Raw genomic sequence first — 26,964 nt, forward strand, 5'->3', positions numbered from 1 at the left:
CTAATCTCTCCTGCCTTGGTACCCAGGACAGGACAGTCCAGCTCCTCCTGGGCCCATGTGACTCAGGCATATCTAGGCACAAAGAACCCTAGAGCCAGCTCAGGCTCACCGGAGAGTCCCCATCCACCGGGATGCTTGGACCAGAAGTTGGGCGCCTGTTTTAAAGGCAAAGACACCATTCCTCTCCGTCTGCCCTTCAGCCCGGACCCCAGCCTCCTGGGTTCTCTCTTAGGCTAAGAGGGACTGCTGGCTTTGCTGCCCCTGGGCTGAGGGAAGACAGGGATATGGATGTAATGATAGGGGGTAGATGATCCTTGGATGTCCTTACGAAGGCCTGAGGGCTGCTGAGCTTTGGAAAGCTACAGCATCCTGCATCTTCATTGGCGGTGTCCCTTCCGCATCCTGAACCCAATCCCTACCTAGCTCCATGAGACAAGGTTAGCTCTACAGGGCCTGTGCTTGTAGGTGGGAACCTGGGCAGCTTGGGGCCTTTATAGCTCGTCTCCCCTGAGGGATTTTGTCTTGTTGGGTTTTTTATTTGAGTGTTTGTTTTGAGCTGGTGTTTTCCTTCAGTGCCCTGACTGGCCTGCAGGCTGGTCTTGAATCCCCATGCGTCCCCCTACCTCTGCCTCCCAAGTGCTAAAGCAGAAGGTACTGGCAATTCAGGTCCCCTGCTCTAAGAGTGATCCGAGCCCTGGGCTGTGGAGGAGAGTGCGGGAGAAAGCCAGCGGGTCCATTAGCGGGAGGCCTGTGGTTTTCTTCATGCTCTCTCTGTTCCTGGGCTCTGTTCCTCCATTTGGCTGGTGACCAAGAGCAAGTCACCTTCCCCTCTGAGCCGTCTTCTCTGCATGAGAGGAAACGGGCCCAGATGAGAAGCTGCTCTCATTCTGAGACTAGCAGGTAGGCAGCTCCTTTAGCCTCCCGTGGCAGAGCGGAAATGGATGGTTGTACGGCTATAGAAGGAGCTGGGCACAGTGATACCTTTACTCCCAGTACTAAGGAGAAAGAAGCAGGCAGACCTCTGTGAGTTCAAGGCCAACATGCTCTACATAAACAGGGACAGCCAGGGCTAGAGAGAGAGAGAGACCATGTCTCCAAAACCTAAGAAAGTAAAAGGTTGTAAGGGACGAAGCAAGATGGCTCAGCTGGTGAAGAGGCTTGCCACGCAAGCCTGACGAACTGAGTTCGGTTCCCGGAACTTCTGTAAGAGTCCAAGGAGAGAGCTGATTCCCCACAGTCATCCTGTGGCCTTCCCCTGTACACTGAGGCTCACACCTGCACGCACACTGTAATATTGTAGGCGAGTAGCATCCTACCATGTAACTCTGAGTAACCAGAAACAGGCTATGTAGACCAGAGTTCCACCCGTGGCTGCCTCTGAGTGTTGAAGTCAAAGGTGTGCTCCACTGTGCCCAGCCATTAGTAATTAAAAAAAAACAAACCAACCAAACAAACAAACAAAAAAGCAGATGTTGGTCTAGTGCTATGCCCGGTCTCACAGTCTAAGCTCTGGACTTCAATATAGGCTATCTCTGTTCACAAGGTACAACTGCTTTTAAATGTCTTTCTTTTTTTGAATTTAGCTAACTAATTAGATTGAAGGACGACTCTTACTATATAGCCCAGCTTATTCTGGAACTTGTCATGTAACCCGGGCTGGCCTCAAGCTCACATTCCTTTTCTTCATCATTTTTAGTGTCTGTTTTATTTTATGTGTATGAGTGTTTTTGCTTGCATATGTGTGTGTGCGCGCCTGGCACCCACAAAGGCCAGAAGAGGATATCAGCTCTCCTAGAACGTGTGTTACAAATATAGTTGTGAGCCACCATGTGAGTGGTAGGACATGAACTCAGGACCTCTGGAAGAGCATTCAGTGCTCTTAACCGCTGAGCCACCTCTCCAGCCCTTCCTTCTTTTACTTTCGAGATAGTATTTCATGTTCCGTTCTGGCCTGGAACCCTATACTATAAAATATGTAACCATATGACCTTGAACTCCTAATTGCCCTGCAGTGGATCCTGGGTGCTGGGATGGCAGGTTAGTACCACCTGCCCAGTGTAATTCTTCATGTACAGGGTCTCACTATGTAGCCTGTGCCAGCTGCACCTCTGAGGTCCCACCTCAGCTTCCCAACTGCTGAAATTACAGCCCTACCTTTGCCTCCATCCTGGCTACCTTTCTCTTTGTTTTGTTTCTGGCTTTTTGTTGTTGTTGTTCTCTTTTTTAAGACTTTTTAATCTATTTTATGTATGAGTGCCCTATCTGCGTGTACACCTGCAGGCCAGAAGAGAGCATCAGATCCCATTACAGATGGTTGTGAGCCACCATGTGGTTGCTGGGGGATTGAACTCAGGGGGGTTGGGGATTTAGCTCAGCGGTAGAGCACTTGCCTAGCAAGCGCAAGGCCCTGGGTTCAGTCCCCAGCTCCAAAAAAAAAAAAAAAAAAAAGAAAAAGAAAAAAAGAACTCAGGACCTCTGGAAGAGCAGTCAGTGCTCTTAACCGCTGAGCCATCTCTCCAGATTCTTTGTTTTGGTTTGTTTGTTTGTTCCTTTGTCTTGTTTTGTTTTAAAGATTTATTTATTTAATGTATATGAGTACACTGTCGCTGTCTTCAGACACACCAGAAGAGGGCATCAGATCCCATTACAGATAGTTGTGAGCCACCATGTGGTTGCTGGGATTTGAACTCAGGAGCTCTGGAAGAGCAGTCAGTGCTCTTAACCTCTGAGCCATCCCTCCAGCCCTTGTTTTGTTTTGTGAGACAGGGCTATGTATGTATGTATGTATGTATGTATGTATGTATGTATGCTAGGCAGGCTCTCTACCAACAGAAGTACAGCCTCAGCCCTTACTTTATTTTGATTTTTTAAAAGCAAAATCCAAAATTAAATACCTATACACGGCAACTGGGAAGATGGCTCCAGGGTCAAGAATCCTTGCTGCTTTTGCAGAGCAGGCAAGGGTTTACCCGTGCATCTGCATCATCAATTCCAGCTCCAAGGCGCCTGGTGTCCTCTGGCCTCCACAGGGACCATGCACACACGACGCACATACAGACAAAGCAGGCATACGCACATGAGCAGAAATTGTTTTTTAAATTAAAACAAAACCAAAGAGAGCTGTGCAGAGGTGGTGGTGGCCACCCTCAGCCCCGCCCCTCTCTCCCAGGTGCTGCGAGTGTAGCACCTCCCTTTCACACCAGTACTACGAGAAGGATGGACAGCTCTTCTGCAAGAAGGACTACTGGGCCCGCTATGGCGAGTCTTGCCACGGGTGCTCCGAACACATCACCAAAGGGCTGGTCATGGTAAGCCACTTTCCCCTACCTGCCTGCCTCTTGAGGCAAGTGTGCATTCTCTCCCCGCCATCATCCCCTGTGCGTCCTGAGCCCATCCCTTCATCTGTCCAGACTTTCCAGTCCTCTTCCTGTCCAGCTGGGTTGCCCTGCCCTCCCCCTAAGAGGAGAATGGTGATGACTGTGGGGACAGCGGGCACCACTAAGCTTTGGGTGTGTCCCCACCACTACAGGTGGCCGGGGAGCTGAAGTATCACCCCGAGTGCTTCATCTGCCTTGCCTGTGGAAACTTCATCGGTGATGGGGACACCTACACACTGGTGGAGCACTCCAAGCTGTACTGGTGAGTACTGTGGGCCTCTTCAAGCCTAGGGGCCTGCACCTGTCACGAAGGCTGCCCATACACAGGCTGTTATGGAACCATAAAAGCTATACTACTCATAGTGAGTTCCAAGCCAGAACAGTACAAGCACAGTACCAGGCTCCACCTGGTTAAACAGGAGAGGGTAAGTGCCATTGCTCCTTGCCTCCATGTAGACATGACAGGAATTACAGTGCCTGTCACCCCCGCTTTTCAGGAGGCCAGTGCCAGAGAATCCCCCAGGGAGGGGCTGAGGCGTGGCTCAGTGGTAGAGCCCCTGCCTAGAATCCCCCAGGGAGGGGCTGGGGGCGTGGCTCAGTGGTAGAGCCCCTGCCTAGAATCCCCCAGTGAGGGGCTGGGGGTGTGGCTCAGTGGTAGAGCACCTGCCTAGAATCCCCCAGTGAGGGGCTGGGGGCGTGGCTCAGTGGTAGAGCCCCTGCCTAGAATCCCCCAGTGAGGGGCTGGGGGCGTGGCTCAGTGGTAGAGCCCCTGCCTAGAATCCCCCAGGGAGGGGCTGGGGGCGTGGCTCAGTGGTAGAGCCCCTGCCTAGAATCCCCCAGTGAGGGGCTGGGGGCGTGGCTCAGTGGTAGAGCCCCTGCCTAGAATCCCCCAGTGAGGGGCTGGGGGTGTGGCTCAGTGGTAGAGCACCTGCCTAGAATCCCCCAGTGAGGGGCTGGGGGCGTGGCTCAGTGGTAGAGCACCTGCCTAGAATCCCCCAGTGAGGGGCTGGGGGCGTGGCTCAGTGGTAGAGCCCCTGCCTAGAATCCCCCAGGGAGGGGCTGGGGGCGTGGCTCAGTGGTAGAGCCCCTGCCTAGAATCCCCCAGGGAGGGGCTGGGGGCGTGGCTCAGTGGTAGAGCCCCTGCCTAGAATCCCCCAGTGAGAGGCTGGGGGCGTGGCTCAGTGGTAGAACCCCTGCCTAGAATCCCCCAGTGAGGGGCTGGGGGTGTGGCTCGGTGGTAGAGCCCCTGCCTAGAATCCCCCAGGGAGGGGCTGGGGGCGTGGCTCAGTGGTAGAGCACCTGCCTAGAATCCCCCAGTGAGGGGCTGGGGGCATGGCTCAGTGATAGAGCCCCTGCCTAGAATCCTCCAGTGAGGGGCTGGGGGCGTGGCTCAGTGGTAGAGCCCCTGCCTAGAATCCCCCAGGGAGGGGCTGGGGGCGTGGCTCAGTGGTAGAGCCTCTGCCTAGAATCCCCCAGGGAGGGGCTGGGGGTGTGGCTCAGTGGTAGAGCCCCTGCCTAGAATCCCCCAGGGAGGGGCTGGGGGTGTGGCTCGGTGGTAGAGTACCTGCCTAGAATCCCCCAGTGAGGGCTAGAGTGTGACTCAGCAGTAGAGGGCTTCCATGTCATTAGTAAGGCTCTATGTTCATTTCTGAGTATGAAAGAAAGAAGATAGACAGACAGACAATGACTGAAACCAAAAGTGCCCCGACACCAGCTCCCTTCCTTCTGCTTCTGCAGTGTTACTGTGTCTCTAGCCACAGAGCTGACACAGATCCCACAAGCTACAGATACCATCCCCAGCAGGTCTGTTCCTGCTCCAGACACCAGCTGCGCACTCAGGCATCCCCAGGCCCTCACACACTTCAGGCAACTGCGTTCCAGTCCAGTGACCCCAGGTTTGAGGGTGTGCTGTGTAACCAACTCACAGAACTCCACATGGTGCTGCGGGTCACAGCCGCACCAAGCGAGGGCACCTTCCACCTCTCCCAGCCCATCTTAGGTTTACTAACTGGGATGCCACTGAGGCCACGCCTCCAGGGATTCCACTGAGGTTTTAAGGCATTGGTCTCTAGCCTGCTCCTGGGAATCCAGGCTGGCCAGAAGCCCCAAGCCTTCAGTCAGGGTCAGTAACTGTGGAACCAGCCCTGATGTGACTCATTTGCATAGACTCAAGTGTCCTCCAGAGGGCTCATAAATAACAAAGATCCCCCTGTTCCAAGGACTTCGAGTCCTTCTCCCCAGAGCCAGAGACAAAACCAGACAGATTCTCTCTTCGGAAACACCAGCAAAACTGGATTCGAAAACATCAGACCCGATCCCAAATGGGTTTTTAATGACTTCCTCCCTAAGGAGACGTATCCGTTAGGGCCTCGCCTTATCTTGGCCATCTGACAGTATCACCGGATAGACAGAGCCAAAATGGGGCCAGTGAGATGGCTCAGTGGGTAAAGGCGCTTGCTGCCAAGCCTAACGAACCTGAATTCCATCCCCAGGACCCACAGGGTGGAAAGAGAGAACTGACTCACAAATTGTCCTCTGACCTCCATACTCTCTCCGTGGCATGTGTAGTCCCCTCACCCCTAAGCCCATACACACACACACACAAAAATAATAAATGTAATTAAAAGAAGTAACAGTCTGATGAGATGGCTCGGCAGGTAAAGGCATTAACCACTAAGCTTTACAACCTTAGTTTAATCCCCAGGACCATAACGGAAGGAGAAAACTGATTTCTGCAAATTGTTTTTTAGTCCCCATATATATTGGCATACATCTCATTGAGCAAACACACACAAAAATAAATGTAAAAAAAAATGATTGGGGTTGGAGATTTAGATTCAGTGGTAGAGAGCTTGCCTAGGAAGCGCAAGGCCCTGGGTTCGGTCCCCAGCTCCGAAAAAAAGAACCAAAAAAAAAAAAAAAAAAAAAAAAAGATTAACTTGAATAACAGAACCAGAGTTAGGGGTGCTGAGACAACTGGGCATGCCCAGTCCTGCCCTGTGTCCCACCAGCTTGCTGTGGGCTGCAGAGCAGCATTCCTGACTTCTCCCCTGATGCTCTCTTCTTCCTTTCTCTTTGGATCGGCACCGCCGATGACCCTCATAGCGGGCAGTGCTACTACCAGACTGTGGTAACTCCAGTCATCGAACAGATCCTCCCTGACTCACCCGGCTCCCACCTGCCCCACACAGTCACCCTCGTGTCTATCCCAGCCTCTGCTCATGGCAAACGAGGCCTGTCTGTCTCCATCGACCCCCCTCACGGCCCACCAGGATGTGGCACGGAGCATTCGCACACGGTCCGAGTCCAAGGGTGAGTGGGCTGCCACGCTGGGTGGGGCCCTGTTGTAGCGACCTGGTTCTATTAGCTCTCTGCTGCTGTGACAGGATACCTGACACAAACAACCTGAGTGGGGAGAGATTGGTCTTAGCTCACGGTTCGGAGGGCTCTAGTCACTGAGTCAGGTTATTCAGGCCCAAAACACCCAGGTACTAGAAGCAGGAGGAACTGAGATCGCTCCCCCAGAACCCATTTTTACAAAATCCAGGGGCTGTCAACATGGCTTGTCAGATAAAGATGCTTGCCACCAAGGCTGACTGACATATTGAGTTTCATTCCCAGGTCCCACAAGGAAAACCAACTATCTTCTGATTGACAGACAGACAGACAGACAGACACATACACACACACACACACACACACACACACACACACACACCGACAAAGAAACAGACCTGAAAGAAGAAGGGGATCCATGCGAGTGGGAGGGGAACAGGAGGGGTGGAGGGGAGTGTGATCAAATGCACTACGTAGTGTATGAAGGCGCCGTAGTGAAGCCTGTGGTTGACATAGTTAATAGATGTAATAGTAAGACAGAACTGGAGCTGGAGAGATGGCTCAGCGGTTAAGAGCACCGGCTGTTCTTGCAGAGGACCAGGGTTCGGTTCCCAGCAACCACCTGGCGGCTGACAACCTTCCAGCTCCAGACACCTCCAGGCCACCAGGCATGCATGCATGTGGTACATAGATGTACACGCAGACAAAACGCCTGCGTAAAGTCTTTTATTTGGTTATAGGTAACAACTAAAACCACAGTATTCTGCGATTTCCACCTCAGGTGGTATCGTTCCTTCCCACCCCACACCTGGTGCCCTTGGCTTTTGGTTTCCTCTTGGGGCTCAGGGGCACAGGTCGTAGGAGAACTCGTCTAACCATGCCTTTATCCCCAGAGTGGACCCGGGCTGCATGAGCCCGGATGTGAAGAATTCCATCCACATCGGAGACAGGATCTTGGAAATCAACGGCACGCCCATCCGGAATGTGCCGCTGGACGAGGTAGGACCACAGAATCAGACAGATCCGAGGCTGGGCAGGATGGAATGGTGGAAATAGAAGCTTCACCCCTGAGCTCTGTTGCCACCTCAGAAGACTCACCTGTCCACACCTGTCCCCAGATCGACTTGCTGATCCAGGAGACCAGCCGCCTGCTCCAGCTGACCCTCGAGCACGACCCCCATGACTCACTGGGCCATGGGCCAGTGTCGGATCCCAGCCCCCTGGCCTCCCCGGTACACACTCCCAGCGGACAGGCAGGCAGCTCTGCCCGGCAGAAACCTGTCTTGTAAGTCAACCTGTTCCTCAGCTCCTCTAACACGGGTGTCTTGCCTGCATGTATGTCTAGCACCACAGGCCTGCCTGGCGGCCTCAAGGATCCTCTGCAGCTGGAAGGTGTGAGCCGCCATGTGGGTTCTGGGAACCGAGCCCCGTGCTCCGTAAGAGTGGCCCGTGCTCTTCTCTCCAGGCTTCCTCCTGATTCATCCCTTCAACTCCAGCGTCAGTGTAGGGGTTGTAATGGCTGTGAGGGTGAGAAAGGAAACAGCAAGCAAACAGCGCCCTCAGCTGGACGTTACGGAGACCTTCCCGGGCAGGCCCACATCTTTTATTTTACACTGATTTACTCATTTACTCTGTGGGCGAGGGGAGGGACCGAGATGGGCCCGAGGACACCTCAGTGCCTGTGTACTGGTCAGATTCAGGTCGTCAGGCTTGGTGGCACTGTTAATTTTAAAGTTTACTTACGAGGCGTGACAGACTGTTTTCCGTGCCGGTGAGGAGCAGGCACAGATAAAGCGTATTTTAAGGCCATCTCTAGGTCAGCGGTCAGAGTTCTCACCTAGTGCACACAGAATTCCGGTTTCCGTCCCTAGCACCACATCGTCCGGGCGCGGTGGCACACACTTGTGAACCCGGCACTCAGGAGGTAGAAACAGGAGGATCAGAAGTTCAAGTTTATCCTTGGCTATCTAGTAAGTTGGAGGCTAGCCTGGGCTACATGAGATAGTACTTATTAAAAAATAAACAGGTCCCAAAAAACCCTATTTTATCACTTTAGTGTGCCAACTCTTAAAATTTTAAACAATAGTTGTATTAATACAGGTAAAACTGGTACAGATTCCAGTCATGTCATTGGCTCGGCAATAATATGCTGTCGTGCCGTCAGTCATGGTTATAAATACGTAGCCCGGATTCTACACTGCTCATGTGCTCTTGCTATCCTTCCATTCCTTTTCCAGTCCTGTTCCTCGGTGGGGATACAAAGAGCCGGTGCAGGGTAGACGGCTCCAGGGTAGGAACACTTACCAGGCCAGCGTGAAGACCTCCATTCAGACCCCCAGCAGCACCACGTGAAAGGCCGGACATCTGTAACCCCAGTGCAGGGTTCAGTCAAGGGACTCTGGCTCGAAAGGATGCGGGAAGGCCGGACCAGCAGTTAAAAGCTAAGAGCACACCTTTAATCCCAGCACTCGGGGAGCAGAGGATCTCTGAGTTCCAGGCCAGCCTGGTCTACATAGTGAGACCATGTCTCAGAGGGAAAAAAAAAACAACTTAAAACTGTGTACATTCTTGCAAAGGACCAGAGTCTGGTTCCTGGCACCCACCTTGTGTGCCTGTTCTAAGGAATCTGATGTCCCTTATCTGGCCTCCACGGCTCATTGTGCTTACATTCACAAACACAGATACAAACACATGCATTAAGTAAAGATAACAAGTCTAAAAAGTAGTAAGGTGGAGAGTGACCGAGGAAAATACCCGGATGTCAGCATAGAGCCGGCCTCTACATCCTCGCACACAAATATGCATGCACACTCACACGAAGGCATGCATACAGCACACACAGAAAATACCACGAGAAACTACAACACATTACAGTGGTTTCTGGCACTCCCTTTCCCCCATCCCCCATTTCTTGGCTTGTTTGAATGATTTTTAGTTTATTTTAATTTTCCTTCATACATAGCCCAGGCTAGCTTTGAACTTGTGATTTTTGTGCCTCCATCTCTTAAATACTGGGAATTGGAAGTATGCTTGAGCATACCCAGCGGTTTCTAGTTCTCATCCCCCTCCTCCTCCTCCTCCTCCTCTTCTTCTTCCTCTTCCTCCCCCTCCTCCTCCTCCTCCTCTTCTACCTCCCCTCTTCCTCTCTCATTAATACCTTAATAGTGAAGGCTCATTTGAAGCCATAGAGATAACAGGACAGACTAGCATCTTGACTTCATGTAGTAGCCAGTGATCGGCCTGGGATGATGGGAACATTGGGGTGACAGGCTAACTCCAGGCCATTAGATATCCAGGAGGCTTTGGACATCTTTCCATGCCTAGAGACTTCCTCTGACTGGTTGTCACCACACAATGGTATGTTTCACAAAGACTACTGTGGTCCAAGGTGAAGGAGTTGATATAAGATGTCAAGTCAGAGTTGGCCCATGGTCTGTTGCAGTGATCCAGGGATCAGGAGCCATGAGTCCTCTGTCTTTGAGCTTGAAGAAGCAAAAGGAGGGACACGAGGAGTCAGAGGTAGCCTGTCCCTTGTCCCACTTCTGCTGGATTCTTAGAGAAGCCTTTTGAAGGGCTTTTCTTCTGGGATGACAGTCGCATTTCCTTCCTTCCTTCCTTCCTTCCTTCCTTCCTTCCTTCCTTCCTTCCTCCCTCCCTCCCTCCCTTCCTTCCTTCCTTCCTTCCTCCCTCCCTTCCTTCCTTTCTTTTTTTTCCCTGGAGACAGGGTTTCTCTGTGTAGACCTGGCTGTTCTGTAACTTCCTCTGTAGACCAGATTGGACTTGAACTTGGAGATCCACTTGCTTCTGCCTCCAAAATGCTGGGATTAAAGGTGTGTGTGCCACCACTGTTGTAAGAGGTTGTATTGCCAAAGGCATGTACTCCCTCCTCCCAGTTTGTCCAGAACTTAGGCGGTATGCAGGGATATCTGTGCACTGCAGTGTGTCGGACACTTCAGGCAGGATATCTGAGCCTGGGCCACCAAGCAGAGGAGGCCATGGGTACCTTCTAACGAACTGTGGCTACCCCCAAGACACCAGGCTGTCCCACATACTCCCAGGATGGGGGATGAGCAGCAGCTGGTTAATGGGGTGCTCTTGCGAAGAGGAGTCGGGACAGTGTCTCAGCCGGGTGCCACCTCCCCATGGCACTGGGCCCCGTGTACCTTTCCCAGGAGGAGCTGCAGTATTGACACGTCCCCGGGTGCCGGCTCACTAGTCTCACCAGCCTCCCAGCGCAAGGACCTGGGTCGCTCCGAATCCCTCCGAGTGGTTTGTCGACCACACCGCATCTTCCGGCCGTCTGACCTCATCCATGGGGAGGTGTTGGGCAAGGGCTGTTTCGGCCAGGCCATCAAGGTATGCAAATGGGGAGGGGAGGCTGGGTGACACTTCTGACCAACTCCTGCCTCACACTGCCCCCCTCTGAATCTAACACAGGGACCATCTAGAGTCTATGCGCTCAGCCCAGGATTACCACTCCTTTTCCTGGGCTTCCCTGAACTATTGAGAGGGAAGAGACTATACAGATAGACTCAGAACTTTGTGGTTTGTCTTTAAGGACAAAGTCTCCTGTAGCTCAGGCTGGCCTTAAACTCTCTATGTAGCTGAGGTTGACCTTGAACTCCTGATCTTCTGACTGCCACCCCCACGTACTGGGATCTCACTCATCCACCAGCATGCCTGGCTTTATAACGTTGCAGGACAAGGTCTCACTAAGTTGCCCAGGCTAGCCTCACACTCACTAGATACTCCAGGCTGGCCTTGCACATGAGCTCCTCCTGCCTCTGCCTCCCAAGTGGCCGGGGTTAGAGGCGTGCATTACTGTGTCCCCCTGGGCCTAGAGTTTTGTACCTCTGTATCTCCAACGTAGGTGACACATCGAGAAACGGGCGAGGTGATGGTGATGAAGGAACTCATCCGGTTTGACGAGGAGACCCAGAGGACATTCCTCAAGGAGGTCAGTGGAGAGGTCACATGTCTGCTCCCCTCCCCAATGAGAATGGGTGGCAGGGGGTCCCATCCCAGGAGCATGTGTGAAGCACACGACTTGTGAAAGAGGTAAGAGGGTTCAGGCCTCACTGGGGACAGGGCAGCCATGAGTTGTGGGTGTGGCTCAGTTAGTAGATCGACCGCCTAGCATGCTTGAGACCCCAGATTCAGTCCCCAGCACCACACACACGTACTGGGCATTATAATACACATCTGTAATCCCAGCACTTGGAAGATGGAAGCAAGAAGATGAGAATTCAAGGTTTTCCTCAACTACATAGAGAGTTCTAGACTAGCCTGGGCTATGTGAGACATTGACTCAAAGCCACAGAAGTCGGAATAGCTATGGATTGGGGATGCAGGTTGATAGATGCTTGCTTATCAAAGCCCTGGGTTCTAATGCCAAAACTGACATTGGTTACATGCCTGGGAGACGGTGGTGTGAGGATCAGGAGTTCAAGCCAAGGTTCAGCCAAGGACCTCCATGGCTATATAGTGAGTTCAAGACCAGCCTGAGATGTGAAAATTTTTGTTTTCTTTTGTTGTTGTTGTTGTCGTTGTCGTGTTGTTGTTAGGTTGGTTGGTTGGTTGGTTGGTTTGGTTTGGTTTGATTTTGGTTTTTCAAGTCAGGGTTTCTCTGTAGCCCTGACCATCCTGGAATTTACTCTGTAGATCAGGCTGTCCTTGAACTCAGAGATCTGCCTGTCTCTGTCTCCTGAGTGCTGGGAGTAAAGATGTGCGCCATAGCCAGTGCTACCACCACCTCTGCCACCATCATCACCACCACCACCACTGGGCTTGAGGGGCACTCTTTTTTTTTTTTTTTTTTTGGTTCTTTTTTTCCGGAGCTGGGGACCGAACCCAGGGCCTTGCGCTTCCTAGGCAAGCGCTCTACCACTGAGCTAAATCCCCAACCCCTTGAGGGGCACTCTTAAACAGAAGACACAGTGGCTTGCTGTGTGAGAGGAGACTGGGTGCCCTTCTGTTTGAGCAGGGTAGAGCAGGGGGGAGAAGGTCCAGGCCCAACCTGTATGTTCCTCCAGGTGAAGGTCATGCGATGCCTGGAGCACCCTAACGTGCTCAAGTTCATCGGCGTGCTGTACAAGGACAAGCGGCTGAACTTCATCACCGAGTACATCAAGGGCGGCACCCTGCGGGGCATCATCAAGAGCATGGTGAGCCGGCTGGGGCTGGGGTGTGACAGGTTGGTAGAGCGCTGGCCTCATACTGGAGGCTTTAGTTTCCATCCCCAGCACTGCATAAACCTCTTAATCCCAGCACGAGGGAAACAGGTGGGGCTTATGAGTTCAAAGCCAGCCTGGTCTATAAAGCAAGTTCCGTGCCAGCCAGGACGATGTGACCCCATCACTGAGGAGCCGGAGGAAGGATCCTCAGGGACCAGTGGCCGGCCAGCTTGTCTACACCCATGAGCTCTGGCTTCAGTGAGACATTCCCTCAAAAAATAAGGTAGAAGGGCTAACAAGATGGCTCAGAGTAAAGAAGCCGGCTACCAAGCCTTGACAGTTCAGTCTCCAGGACCAGCATGGTCGAAGGGAGAGAGCAAATGCCTAAAAGTCATCATGTGTGACACACATGCTATGGCTGTGCACACCCTTACACACACACACACACACACACACACACACACACACATGAAATAAATAAAAATGTTTAATGGTAGAAGGAAATTAAGGAAGACACCTGACACTTATCTTTGGCCCCCCCCACCCACTTTTAACATACACATGCGTACACACAAAGCCAATACATACATACCACAGAAGAGAAGAAGGCAGAACGAATACATCTATTTAAAAGTATTCAGGAGGTTTAATAGGTTACCACCCTACGTGCTATAATGGACTCATGGGTCGTACTTTATACTGTCTGCTTTGGAGAGGAGTATAAATCAACACCAGACAGAGTAACGACCACACGGGTCGCTGCTCAGAATAGCTAGTTTGAGAGCTGCAGCAGAACTTGTGCAAATCCTTAGTGTGTGAAATCAATTCTGTTAAGAAAAGATGCCTTTAGGGTCTATAAAAACAGGAAACTAGAAAATTCAAGGCTAGCCTGGGCTACATAGGACATCTTGTCTCAAAAAAAAAATCAAACAAGGGCCAGTGCCATCCCCCAGCCTACCACTTACCATGCTCTATCCTAGCCATTTTTCCCTGTCCCTAGGACAGCCAGTACCCGTGGAGTCAGAGGGTCAGCTTTGCCAAGGACATTGCATCAGGGATGGTAAGTGACCTGCCACCCACTCAGGTGACCCACTAAGCCACGAGGAGTGTGGGAGCAGAACCTGCGGGGCAGCTCTGAAGGGGCAGCCACGTGGGTGACTATCTAGAATCCCCCAGTGAAGGCTCAAGGTAAAGCTCAGTGTTAGAGCAGATGCCTAGAGTCCATCCGCTTACGAGATGGGTAGGAAGCAAGGAGCTTCCAGAGGCTCAGGGCTGAGGTGGAGTCTGATAGCTAAACACCACTGACACCCTCATTCCGTTCCCTCAGGCCTACCTCCATTCGATGAACATCATCCACCGAGACCTCAACTCCCACAACTGTCTGGTCCGTGAGGTGAGCAGTGGGGCCCAGCACCCTGGGCAGCTGGGTATGCTGGAGAAAGAAGGGACCTAAGAGCTGCTCCTCTCAGGACTTCCGTGGAACTAGAGGTCAGGTGAACAGGACCAGCGCAAGAGGTGGGCAGACCTAGGTTACAGTCCTGGCTCTGCCATTTATAATGTAGCAGCATCCTCAGACCATCAGCAGCACAAGGGCTTAACGGGTCAGAGAAGGGAGAACTGATTCAAAATGCAAAGCCCTAGCTTTCACTGCAGCATTCACAGATGCCAGCAGAGGTAGCCCAGGCTACCCAAGCAGCGGCAATAACAGCAAATCAGCGTGTGGGCAGGGGCATCTAGAAGAGGAGCCTTGGCATGGGCATTTCAGTGAGGCCAAGAGGATAAGAGCAGTCAGCCCCAAGTTTACAGGTTGGTGTTTAAGGGGTCCCCAGGTGTTCTGCAGAAAGCAGAGGAACTGGGCCAAACTGGGGAGCAGGTGCCTAGAGTCCTGCTCCCATAATAACTACTGCAGTCAGCATCTGAACTGAGGACGGCGAAGGTGGGATTGAGTCCTACATGAGCTACAGACCCACAATTAGTTGTCAGGGCCAGCCTGGACAACTTAGCAATGCCCTGTCTCAAATTATAAAGTGAAAAAAGTCCTGGCAGCATGGGTGAGGAAAGCATGCACCCAGAATCCCCCAGTGAGGGGCTGGGGGCGTGGCTCGGTGGTAGAGCCCCTGCCTAGAATCCCCCAGTGAGGGGCTGGGGGCGTGGCTCAGTGGTAGAGCCCCTGCCTAGATCCCAGGGAGGGGCTGGGGGCGTGGCTCAGTGGTAGAGCACCTGCCTAGAATCCCCCAGTGAGGGGCTGGGGGCGTGGCTCAGTGGTAGAGCCCCTGCCTTGATCCCAGGGAGGGGCTGGGGGCGTGGCTCAGTGGTAGAGCACCTACCTAGAATCCCCCAGTGAGAAAAGCTGGCATTACTCAGCAATGCAATCTTTGCCTAGCCTGCATGAAGACCTGGGTTCAACTCCCAATACCATCTCACACACACACACACACGCACGCACGCACGCACGCACGCACGCACGCACACGCACACACACACACAAGACAGTGTTGCCTAAGGTGTCTAAACCATCCAATCTATAAAGAAACCCAGTACTTTAGAGTTCCTGATTTTGATATTTTAGGTCCCTAGTGTCCCCTAAGCCCTGTCAGCCTGCCGAGAACCCTACACAGAAGATGGTACTAAATGCTGTGGCTGTCCCAGCAACATAGAAAACACCACACTGTGGTTTTGAGGGTGAGCCACAAAACTCTGGCCGTTGGTGGCATGAAAGTGAGCTGAACAAGTCCTCTGTGGATCCTGCTCGGCCTTGGTGTCTAGATCCTTGGTGGCCTGCCCCCTTTTAACAGCCTCAGTGTCACCTACTCTGTGAAGATGAGGAACACCTGGGAAAGGAGAAAAGTCGGGAACCAAGAGGACCAGGCTCGCCCCAAAGGGAAGGCCCCTCAGGTGCCCATCTAGTCACAGGCAGTCACCTGCAGAAAGCGTCACAAGGACAGTAGGGAAGAGACTGAACACACACACCCACGTCTGACCTCAGGTCAGTACTGCCTGCTGGGCCTCCGTCACCTCTGGTTTTGAGTCCCTCAATTCTAGAGATGGACTCTGAGATGTGGAAACTAAGCAGTCTCTACCACTGAGGCACACCAGACACCATCGGCTCTCACTGGGATGCTAGGCAGGTGTTCTAATGCCCGCCCGCCCGTGCTCCAATTCCTTACTGGGAAACTTTTTTTTTTCCCCCGGAGCTGGGGACCGAACCCAGGGCCTTGCGCTCGCTAGGCAAGTGCTGTACCACTGAGCTAAATCCCCAAACCCCCCCCCCCTTTTTTTTTTAAGATTTATTTCATGTCACTGTCCTCAGACACACCAGAAGAGGGCATCAGATCGCATTACAGATGGTTGTGAGCCACCTGTGGTTGCTGGGATTTGAACTCAGGACCTCTGGAAGAGCAGTCAGTGCTCTTAACCTCCGAGCCACCTCTCCAGCCCCTTGCTGGGAAATTCCAAGGCAGGATTCTACTATTGAGCATACTCTAATCCCTTACTGGACAATTCTAACCAGGCATTCTACCTATAAACCATGCTTCCAGCCCTGCACTGGGGGGTTCTAGGCAAGCTTTCTACCTCTGAGTCACACCTCTAGCCCCTCACTGGACTCTCCAGAAGTTTTAGGCAGCTCTGTTAGCAGAGAGCTGGGACAGAGGGAGGTACCCTCCCTGACACAGGTCCCTGGTACCGGGGTATATTCTCTGTGCCCTGTATGGGATTAGAGGGAAAGGGTCCTAAATAGAAGCAGACAGAGAGAGGACCCAGGCTCAGCCTGCCTTGTGAAATTTCCAGAACAGGAACGTGGTGGTGGCTGACTTTGGGCTGGCTCGACTCATGATCGATGAGAAGGGTCAGTCTGAAGACTTGCGTAGCCTTAAGAAGCCGGACCGCAAGAAACGGTACACAGTGGTGGGTAACCCCTACTGGATGGCGCCAGAGATGATCAATGGTGAGTGCTGGCTCTGGGGGTCCCAGGCGGAGGAGAAACAGCCACCCCACATGCTGACCTCTCTGCCTGTTGGCTTCCCCGGGGAGCCCTATATTCTCTTCTCTTGCTTCCCTCCAATGACTAGGTCAACTAGGGTTTCCTGGCTTGTGGCCGCCTCCCTCCAGCCTCCACCTCATCGCCACCCTTCTTTGTTTAGTTTCGGGTGGGTGTTGGGTGTGGTTTTCATACTGTGTGTGCGTGCACACATGCACCTCAGGAAGCACCTTGTAGGAGGCAGTTGTCTTCCCTCGGGCGGGTCCTCAAAAATCGTCAGGTGACCCATATAGCAGGCCCCTTTCTTCTTTTAAAGGTCACGTCTCATTTAACACCCTTAACCTCCAACTCATGATTTAGCCCAGGATGACCTCGTGCCTCTGCCTCCAGAGTGGTAGGGTTACAGGAGTGAGTCATCTCCCTCTGTCTGTGGGTTAGAATCCAGGGCTAGATCAGCATTCTGGCCCAAAGTGCTGGGACTGTAAGGGAGCACTACTGGCTTGTCTGCCTTTATCTCATTTTGATCATGTATGTGCTGTGTTTCATTCTGTTTTGTTTGAGATAACCCCTCTTTGCTATGTAGCTCGGGCTACCCTGGAAGTCATTGTGTAGACCAGGCTGGCTTCAAACTCACAGAGATTCACCTGCCTCTCCCCTCTGAGTGCTGGGATTAAACTCTACACCACCATTGCTGCCAAACTTTGTCTTTTTTTTTTTTTTCCCAGACAGAGTTTCTCTGTGTAGCCCTGGCTGTTCTAGAACTCACTCTGTAGAGCAGGTTGGCTTTGAGTTCAGAGATCCTCCTGCCTCCGCTCCATGCTCGCGTGTGCCATGACCGGCAGTCAAGGCTTTTGTGTTTTTTTAAAAAGACCTTTAATCCCAGCCCTTGAGAGAGACAGGCAGATCTCTGTGAGTTCGAAGCCAGCCTGGTCTACAGACAGCCAAGGCTACACAAAGAAACCCTGTCTTGGAGGGGGAAAGTATTTATTTGTCTAGAGGTGTGGCTAGTTAACTGCCTGACATACAGGAAGTCCTGGGTTCCGTCTCCTGCAGTACATAAGCCAGCACATACCTGTCATCCTAGTATGTGGATGATGGAAGCAGGAGGATTGCTGTGAGTTCAAGGCCGGTTTGGGCCACATGGCGAGTTCCAGGCTAGCTTGGCTAGAGTGAGACCCTATGTAAAAACACCAAGAAAATTGGCATATGTCGGTCGTGTATCTTTTATCCTAGCATTTGAGAGGACCGAAGCAGGTGGATCTCTGAGTTCTAGGCCAGCCTTCTGGTCCTGAGGAATTCCAGGCCAGCCAGGGCTACCAACTGAGACCCTGTCTAGAAACAAAGCAGGCAGGCTGTGGTGGCTGAGCTGTTAAGAGCACCCACTCTGCCGCTCTGCAGAGGTCCAGTTCCCAGCACCCACACGGCGGCTCCTAACCATCTGTGACTCCATTTCCAGAGGATCTCGTGCCTTCTGGCCTCCACAGACACCAAGCACACATGTGGTACACATACACACATGTAGACAAAACATTCATGCACATAAAGTGAGAAATCTAAAAGAATGAAAAGAGGCGTTTCAGATCGCACAGGGGCCCCAGGCAGAACCAGGAATGCCTCCTCCTGAGACGCTAACTACCTCAAACATTTTTCCCTAATTTTTCCCTCAGTGCTTCCAATTCTAAGCCCTCCCTCTTCCACTGCACCCCATTCCACTCCAAGACCCCTCTCCCAATGAAATAACGCCTGTGTGTTACAGGGATTTATCTGGTTAGATGTGACCAGAGTCATGCAGCAGGTGGTGGCCAAGCGGGATTAAAACTGCTTTGCCCCTCAGAGATCCCCGCGTCGTATCAGACACAGTGGTTTAAGGTTTGATTGGGGATGGTTCTGTTTTGCTTTGAGAAAGGGTCTCATAGTTCAGGTTGGCCTCAAACTGACTTGGTAGCCACGAATGGCCTTCCAATTTGTGGTCCTCCTGCCTCCACCTATGTACCGGAATCACAGCTGTGCACCACCACGGCCTGTTTTTGCCTTGCTGGGGATGGAGCCCAGGGCTTCATGCACGCTGGAGCTGCCTGCCAGCTGAGCCACGCCCCTGGTGCCTCGGAGCTCTTGGACTCAGAATTTGCTTTTCCTGCCTGTGTCACCACTCTCAGTCCTGCATCCCTGCTGATATTTGCTCTCTCTTTAGGTCGTAGTTACGATGAAAAGGTGGACGTGTTTTCCTTTGGAATTGTCCTTTGTGAGGTAGGCAGCCCTTGTGCCCAGACTTCAGTCTCCAATCCTCCCTTGCCCCAGCCTGGGGCAAGGCTCTCCACAGGGGCCTCAGGCTCTGAGAACATGGCTCCCCAAAGCCAGAGCGTGACATCAGTGGGGTACAGTTTAGTCCCTGGCCATTCCTATCTGAACTGTCTTCAAAGCATTTGGCAGGCTTCCAGAACCCCTAGGCTCAGAGGTCCCACACTAACCAGTGGGCTCGGAGGTCCTACACTAACCAGTGGGCTCGGAGGTCCTACACTAACCAGTGGGCTCAGAGGTCCCACACTAACCAGTGGGCTCAGAGGTCCCACGCTAACCGGGGGGGTCAGAGGTCCCACACTAACCAGTGGGCTCAGAGGTCCCACACTAACCAGTGGGCTCGGAGGTCCTACACTAACCAGTGGGCTCAGAGGTCCCACACTAACCAGTGGGCTCAGAGGTCCCACACTAACCGGGGGGCTCAGAGGTCCCACACTAACCAGTGGACTCTGTACTGAACAGATTATCGGGCGTGTGAATGCAGACCCTGACTATCTGCCCCGCACTATGGACTTTGGCCTCAATGTAAGGGGTTTCCTGGACCGCTACTGTCCACCAAACTGTCCCCCAAGTTTCTTCCCCATCACTGTGCGCTGCTGTGACCTGGATCCTGAGAAGAGGTGAGTTTCGGGGAGGAGGAATAGGACTCTGGCCTGAAGCGCCTTGGGATGGGTGGGTCTTTGGGAGAGCCAGTCTCACCATCCCCTGATGCTTACCTGTCACCCCAGGCCCTCTTTTGTAAAGCTGGAACAATGGCTAGAAACACTTCGCATGCACTTGGCTGGTCACCTGCCACTGGGCCCACAACTGGAACAACTGGAGCGGGGCTTCTGGGAGACCTACCGGCGGGGCGAGAGCTCGCTACCCGCCCACCCCGAGGTCCCTGACTGAGCCCAGTGGGCCCACCATCTTCATCCCCGCCTCTGGAGAATAGACCCTCACCAGATTCCTCAGCAGGGGGTGGCCTAGGCATGGAGCCCTCAGCTGGGGCAGTGGTGACCATATCCGTACCCCCAGACCTGCCTTTTCCCCTCATGCAGGGTGCCCCCCAGCCTCTCTCTGCCTCTGGCCCCCAAGTCACAAGGCTGCACACACACGTGGTTGGTCACATCGCCCTGCCTTACCTCCCATTGTGTGGAGCCACCCCCTCACTTGTCTTTGCATGAGCTGGAGGGTTGGGGAAGCTGAACCCATTCCATGCAATGCCTGCAGCTGTCTGCACAGCGCACCTGCTGGCAGCTCTTCCCAGCAAGGCTGGGCCAGAAGGCAGCTTTAGAAGTGAGCCCTGTAAGGCCAAGGGAGAGGCTATGTGCCCGGGAACCCAAGGGCAGTCCAGGATCCCTTGGGGAAAATCTAGGTAGCATCAGGTATTGACAGGGATCTAAATCCCAAAGCAGAGAGAGAGAGAGGTCCAGTCCCATGTGGCCAGGCAGTGGCCTTCGCTCTTGCTTCGTGTCCATCTCATTTCTTGATCAAAGCCACTTTAGTAAGAAGTAGGTACCAGTCCTCAGGATGAGCCAGGAGCCCTCAGGGGAGAGGGCGGATGATGCCTGGGAACACAGCTGACAGGGAGGGTCCAGCCCACACCACAGAGGCTAGGCAGAGGGAATGAGGTAGCCATCCACCAGCACCCCAGCCCTCCCGGTTCATCTCAGCACCCTTCCTGGGCCTCTCCCCGTGGCTGGAGCAGCCCCACCCCCTCCCTGGGTGCATCTGCCCTCTGAGTTCTTTCTGTGTGATCTATTTTTTAAGAAGAGTTTGTATTATTTTTTCATAACGGCTGTAGCAGCAGCTGCTGGGGGGGGGTTGGGGGGGTTTGTTTTGTTGTTTTGTTTTAGGTGGGTGGGGGTGGGAGGGCCATCTCTTCACTCTGCTTCAGTTGAACACCTAGGGACGTATTAAAACTGTGAAGCTTTCTCAGTGCACTTTGAACATGGAAGAGAATCTGAACCCCCGCGGGACCAGGACTGAAAGAGGCAAGGCCTGCTTGCCTCGGCCCAGTGACCGTGATAGGAATGAACCCAAACTCAATAAAATCAATTCTGTGCTCCCCACTCGGGGCTTGCATCCGCGTGTGTGTCTGAGGGCCCCAACAGAGCGAGCGGGAGATGCAGAAGCCTCATATGGGGCTGGATGTGTGGCACACACCTCTGGAGCGCTCGGAGACAGGCAGGCGGGTACCTGTGAATTCTAGGCCAGGTCTACGGAGTGAGTTCCAGGACTGCACCAGAGAAACCCTGTCTGCAGTGGCAGGGTGGGGATCCTAGTGTGGGGTGGGCTGGAGAGACAGCTCAGTGGCTCTTGAAAGGAACTAGAATTCAGTTCCTGGGTTCCACGTCAGGCAGCTTACAGATGTCATAGGGGCAGCCACCTTCTTCTGGTCTGACAATTACATCATCAAAGGCTGGAGAGACAGTTCATTCAATTAAGAGTAGTTGCTGTTCTTGCAGAAGACCCAGGTTCCATTCCCAGCACCCACCCATGTAGTAGCTTCTAACTGACTTCAGTTCTGAGTGACTTGACACCCTCTTCCAGCCTCTGCACACACCATATATGTATACATAAAACAAAATTTTAAATATTTGTTTTAAAAGCCTGCTGGCAAGGTTCCAGGCAAGGCGTGCACATGCAAGCTTTTAGAAGCTAGGCTGGATCTGGGTGAACTGGTACAAGCATACAATGCCAGTACTTGGGAGCTGAGGCAGGAGAATTGCAGGCTGTCTGAATTTAAGGCCAATTTCAATTAGATAGAGATCCTATGGGGGGAGGAGGTTGGAGGAAAATGTCAGGGGATGTAGTTTAATTGGTAACGTATATGCTTAGCATGCAGAAAGCCCTAGGTTTGACCCCCTAACCACCATGCTAGCACATGCATGTAACCCCAGCCATGAGACAGAAGTTCAGGAGTTGAAGGCAGTTCTCAGTTACATGGAGTTTGAGGTCAGCCAGGGCTGACTGACTCTTGTTTAAGAAAACCTGGGAGGGGAACACCCATCAAGAAGGGGAGGGGGAGGGATTAGGGGGATGTTTGCCCGGAAACCGGGAAAGGGAAGAACACTCGAAATGTAAATAAGAAACACTCAAGTTAATAAAATAATAATAATAATAATAATAATAATAATAATAATAATAATAATAATAATAATAATTGAACTCCAGTGAGGGGGGAAATTCTTTCCACAACATTATTATCACTAAAACCCAAGAAAGTTCATATTTTTGTGAACTGATAACGGGCAAACAATACTACATCTTTGCAATGGATTGGTATTGAAGAACAAAAATAAATGAACTGCCAAACCTGCTACAATATGAAAAAAAAAAAAAAGAAAGAAAGAAAAGAAAGAAAACCTGGGCTCAGCAGTTAGGAGCTTTGACTGCTCTTCCAGAGGACCTGGGTTCGATTCCCAGCACCCACATAAATCATAACCATCTGTCGCTCCATTCCCTGGAGTTCACAGATCTATGTGCCTGCAAAACACCCATACACATAAGATTTAAAAAGTTAAAAACATGCTAAACCCGGACCTGAGAGCGAGGGGTGTCTAGAAGGATGGCTTAGCAATTAAGAGCACTGGCTGCCCTTCTGGAGGACCCATGTTTGATTTCCCAGTACCCACATGGTGGCAGTCATGTGACTCCAGTCCCAGGGTATCTGACACAATTCTGGCTTCCAAAGGTTCCAAGCACACAGACATCCAAGCAAAACAACGTCCACATACATAAAGTAGACATGGTGGCCCTTGCTTATAATCCTAGCACTTGGGGAGTCAGAGGCAGGAGGATTTCTCCGAGTATGAGGCCATTCTTGGCAGTGTAACAAGCACCAGGCCGACTAGGACTACAGAGTAAAGCTCTCAAAACCAGGCCTTTGTGATGGCGCACACCTTTAATGTCAGCACGTGGGAAGCAGAGGCAGGCACAGCTCTGAATCTGAGGCCAGCCTGCTACTTCACATAACAAGGTCCAGGGTAGCCAGAACTAGCTAGTGAGACTGTTTTTTTAAAAAGGAGTGTCAGACATAGGGCATTTAATACAGGGAATTATTTCTATAGGGAAAAAGGTTGAAACATCGTAAAAAGCTAAAAAGTGGACACTGGGGCTTGGGAGATGGTTCATTGGGGAAGTGCTTGCTGCAGAAAGCATGAGGATGTGAATTCAAATCGTGAGTGCAGTGGGGGAGAGTGAGCATGCATGCGTGTGTGCATGCAATCCCAGTATTCCTGCGACAAGATGGGAAGTAGAGAAAGGAGTTTGAAGACCATACACAAGGACAAATGAGACTCTCAAACAAGTTGGGAAGACATACAAACTGTCCTCTCTCTAACTGCCACCATCAGGTCAAGGAACATGTGTGCCTTTATTCACACATCTAAACAGTACAAATGTGTGTGTGTGTGTGTGTGTGTGTGTGTGTGTGTGTGTGTGTGTACGTGCACATATGTGTTTTGAAACAAGGTTTCTGGGCTGGAGAGATGGCTCAGCAGGTAAGAGCACTGACTGCTCTTCCAGAGGTCCTGAGTTCAATTCCCAGCAACCACATGGTGTCTCACAACCATCTGTAATGAGATCTGATGCCTTCTTCTGGTGTGTCTGAAGACAGCGACAGTGTACTCACATACATAAAATAAATAAATCTTAGAAGAAGAAGGAGGAGGAGGAGGAGGAGAAGGAGAGGAAGAAGAAGAAGAAGAAGAAGAAGAAGAAGAAGAAGAAGAAGAAGAAGAAGAAGAAGAAGAAGAAGAAGAAGAAGAAGAAGAAGAAGAAGAAACAAGGTTTCTCTGTGTTGCCCGACTGTACTAGAACTCACCTGTAGACCAGGCTACCCTTGAACTCAGAGATCTGCCTGCCTCTGCTTCCCAAGTGCTGAGATTAAAGGTGTCTGCCACTGCCACCACCTGGCATCTAAATGTTTGTTTATTTAATAAGAGGTGGAGTGGGGTGTGAGGGTATGGGTATATATAATATACCTGTCTCATGCTATTCACATGGAGGTCAGAAGACAACTCTGAACTGTTAGTTCTTTTCCGTCATGTGGGTCGTAGGGATCCAACTCAAGTTAGACTTGGTGGCCTGCACCTCACCAGTCCACTTCATTCTTCGCACAATGATGCCTTCGATGTCAGTGCCCATCACTTCCATCCTGGGCAACAGGTCACAAGCTGTAATCATTATGTTGACTATTGCTGTGACCAAATGCTTGGTGTCTTTCTTTGGGCTCCTGTTACTATGGTGAAACACATCCATTGCTGATTAAGAAAATGCTTGGGCTGGAGAGACGGCTCAGCAGTTAAGAGTGCCAGCTGCGGGGTTGGGGATTTAGCTCAGTGGTAGAGCGCTTGCCTAGGAAGCGCAAGGCCCTGGGATCGGTCCCCAGCTCCGGAAAAAAAGAACCAAAAAAAAAAAAAAAAAAAAGAGTGCCAGCTGCTCTCCAGTGGACCTGAGTTCAATTCCCAGCACCCACATGGCGGCTCACAACTGTCTTAACTCCAGTTCCAAAAGATCCACCACCCTCACACAGACATGAGTGCAGGCGAAACACCAAATGCACATGAAATATAAGTAAATTAATAAATAAATTAACTAATAAATAAGGGGAAAATGCAGACTGTTCTACAGGCTTGCCTACAGCCGACTTTAATGAAGGCATTTTCTCAATTGGAGTTCCCTCCCCTATTATGATGTTAAGCTATTATTCAACTCTAAGTTGAATTAACATAAAATTAGCAAGCACAGCTGGCAAAATCACCCCAAGGGAGGAATGATTTACTTTAGGGAAGACCTGAGTAATCCAGCAGTGAAGCATGGGAGGTAGGAGCAGGAAGCTCGGGAGTTCAAGGTCATCTTCATCTGCATAGTCAGGAGCCAGACAGAGCTACATGGCACCCCATTTCAAATACGAGGGGGGAAAATGTACCTCAGTTGGTAGAGTGCTACCCTAGCACAGAGGAAGCCTTGGATTTTGATCCCCAAATCCCATAATCTGGTCATGGTAATTTAAGCCTGCATTGCTCATGGACAGGAGGTGGCAGAGGACAAGGGTCAGAAGTTCAAGGTTATCCTCAGCTACACAGTTCGAGGCTAGCCTGAGTTTCATAAGAGCCTATCTTTAAAAATTACTTGAAGCTGGGCAGTACCCACACCTTTAATCCCCAGCACTCAAGAGGCAGAGGCAGGCTGATGTTGAGTTCAGGGCCAGCCTGGTCTACAGAGTGAGTTCTAAGACAAACATGGCTACACAGAGAAACCCTGTCTTGAAACCAAAACAAGAAGAAGGAAGGCACAAAGGAAAGGAGGAAGGAGCTATCCCACAGAGCTCAAGTTGCCAGGCAAGTGATACAGGCCCCTCAACCTGTGGTGGACTGTGATCACATTAAGACTAAGACTTAGGGGTTGGGGATTTAGCTCAGTGGTAGAGCGCTTGCCTAGCAAGCACAAGGCCCTGGGTTCGGTCCCCAGCTCCGAAAAAAAAAAAAAGAAAGAAAAGAAAAGAAGAAAAAAAAAAAAAGACTAAGACTTAAAGCCATGCTGGAGAGATGGCTCAGCGGTTAAGAGCACTGTCTGTTCTTCCAGAGGTCATGAGTTAAAATTCCCAGCAACCACATGGTGGCTCACAACCATTTATAATGAGATCTGGTGCCTCTTCTGGCCCACAAGCATACATGCAGGCAGAACGCTGTGTGATATGATGGATACATAATAAATATTTTTTTAAAAAAAGAAAAAAATGGGGTTGGGGATTTGGCTCAGTGGCAGAGCGCTTGCCTAGGAAGCGCAAGGCCCTGGGTTCGGTCCCCAGCTCCGAAAAAAAGAACCAAAAAAAAAAAAAAAAAAGAAAAGAAAAAACTTGAAACCACATTTGTTTGGTTTTTTTTTCCCCGGAGCTGGGGACTGAACTCAGGGCCTTGCGCTTGCTAGGCAAGTGCTCTACCGCTGAGCTAAATCCCCAACCCCTTAAAACCACATTTGTGTAGATGAGTGGTCCTTGCACTCCATTCTGTCAGAAACTACATGAGACAGGCACTTGAGATCACTAGCTTTTAGAATCATGGGTTTTGAAAGAAATTTTTAAAGATTATTTTGTATATACAGGTGTTCTGCCTGCACATACACCTGTGTGCGTGCTTTGTATGAAACGCTGAAAGACCCACCCCATGAGTCTTAACTCAGAGCTGCAACAGGCTTGAAGGAACCCAGGCACGCCCAGATACCTAGGGCCGAGTCACCGTTAAAACTAACAGACCATAAAAGGAAAGGAATACAGAACAGACTAGGAGTACCAGATCTGACTCACAGGCCACCTGGCAGGAAGGGATAAACCCCTAGCCCCCGACATTCAGGACGTCCCAGCCTGCACGTACTCTCTTACCATGTTACAACCTCATTCGAATATGATTCAAACCTGCCAATGTGTGTAGCTATACCTTATTACCTCATCATGTGAAATAACCAATCATATGTGAACATGTCTATATGCCTCATTTAAATCCACCAATACCCGTAACTATGCATCTGCTTCTGTATGCCCGCTTCTGCTTCCCCAAACCCTATAAAAGCCCCATGCTGGAGCTGCTGGGCGCATAAGTCCTCCGAAGAGACTGTGTGCCCGCAGGTACCTGTGTTTTCCAATAAACCCTCTTGCTGATTGCATCCGAGTGGACTCGGCTCGGTCATTGGGAGCTTGGGGTCTCCTCCTGAGGAAAAGGTCCTCTCCGGAGGTCTTTCAACGCTAGACAAGGGCATCGGATGGTTACAGGCAGAACCACCATGTGGGTGCTAGGAACTGATACGGGGTCCTTTG

General features: G+C 51.5%; 1 protein-coding gene across 2 annotated transcripts in view; it reads left to right on the plus strand.

Annotated features, from left to right (window-relative positions):
* Limk1 (LIM domain kinase 1) overlaps positions 1 to 21,217 on the plus strand; it is a 33,909-nt gene extending 12,692 nt beyond the window's left edge. For both annotated transcript variants that reach the window (NM_031727.2, XM_006249185.5), the window contains 14 exons: positions 3,170 to 3,308; positions 3,530 to 3,639; positions 6,483 to 6,689; positions 7,607 to 7,712; positions 7,832 to 7,998; positions 10,886 to 11,069; positions 11,584 to 11,670; positions 12,746 to 12,877; positions 13,887 to 13,946; positions 14,214 to 14,279; positions 16,676 to 16,832; positions 19,057 to 19,112; positions 19,626 to 19,783; positions 19,892 to 21,217. In NM_031727.2, the coding sequence (NP_113915.2) occupies positions 3,170 to 3,308; positions 3,530 to 3,639; positions 6,483 to 6,689; positions 7,607 to 7,712; positions 7,832 to 7,998; positions 10,886 to 11,069; positions 11,584 to 11,670; positions 12,746 to 12,877; positions 13,887 to 13,946; positions 14,214 to 14,279; positions 16,676 to 16,832; positions 19,057 to 19,112; positions 19,626 to 19,783; positions 19,892 to 20,054 (1,792 nt within the window). In that variant the 3' untranslated portion in view covers positions 20,055 to 21,217. The remainder of the gene's footprint in view (positions 1 to 3,169; positions 3,309 to 3,529; positions 3,640 to 6,482; positions 6,690 to 7,606; positions 7,713 to 7,831; positions 7,999 to 10,885; positions 11,070 to 11,583; positions 11,671 to 12,745; positions 12,878 to 13,886; positions 13,947 to 14,213; positions 14,280 to 16,675; positions 16,833 to 19,056; positions 19,113 to 19,625; positions 19,784 to 19,891) is intronic.
* Positions 21,218 to 26,964: the final 5,747 nt, after the last annotated feature.

This window comes from Rattus norvegicus, chromosome 12 (assembly GCF_036323735.1).
Source record: "Rattus norvegicus strain BN/NHsdMcwi chromosome 12, GRCr8, whole genome shotgun sequence".
In the NCBI taxonomy this organism is placed as follows: domain Eukaryota; kingdom Metazoa; phylum Chordata; class Mammalia; order Rodentia; family Muridae; genus Rattus; species Rattus norvegicus.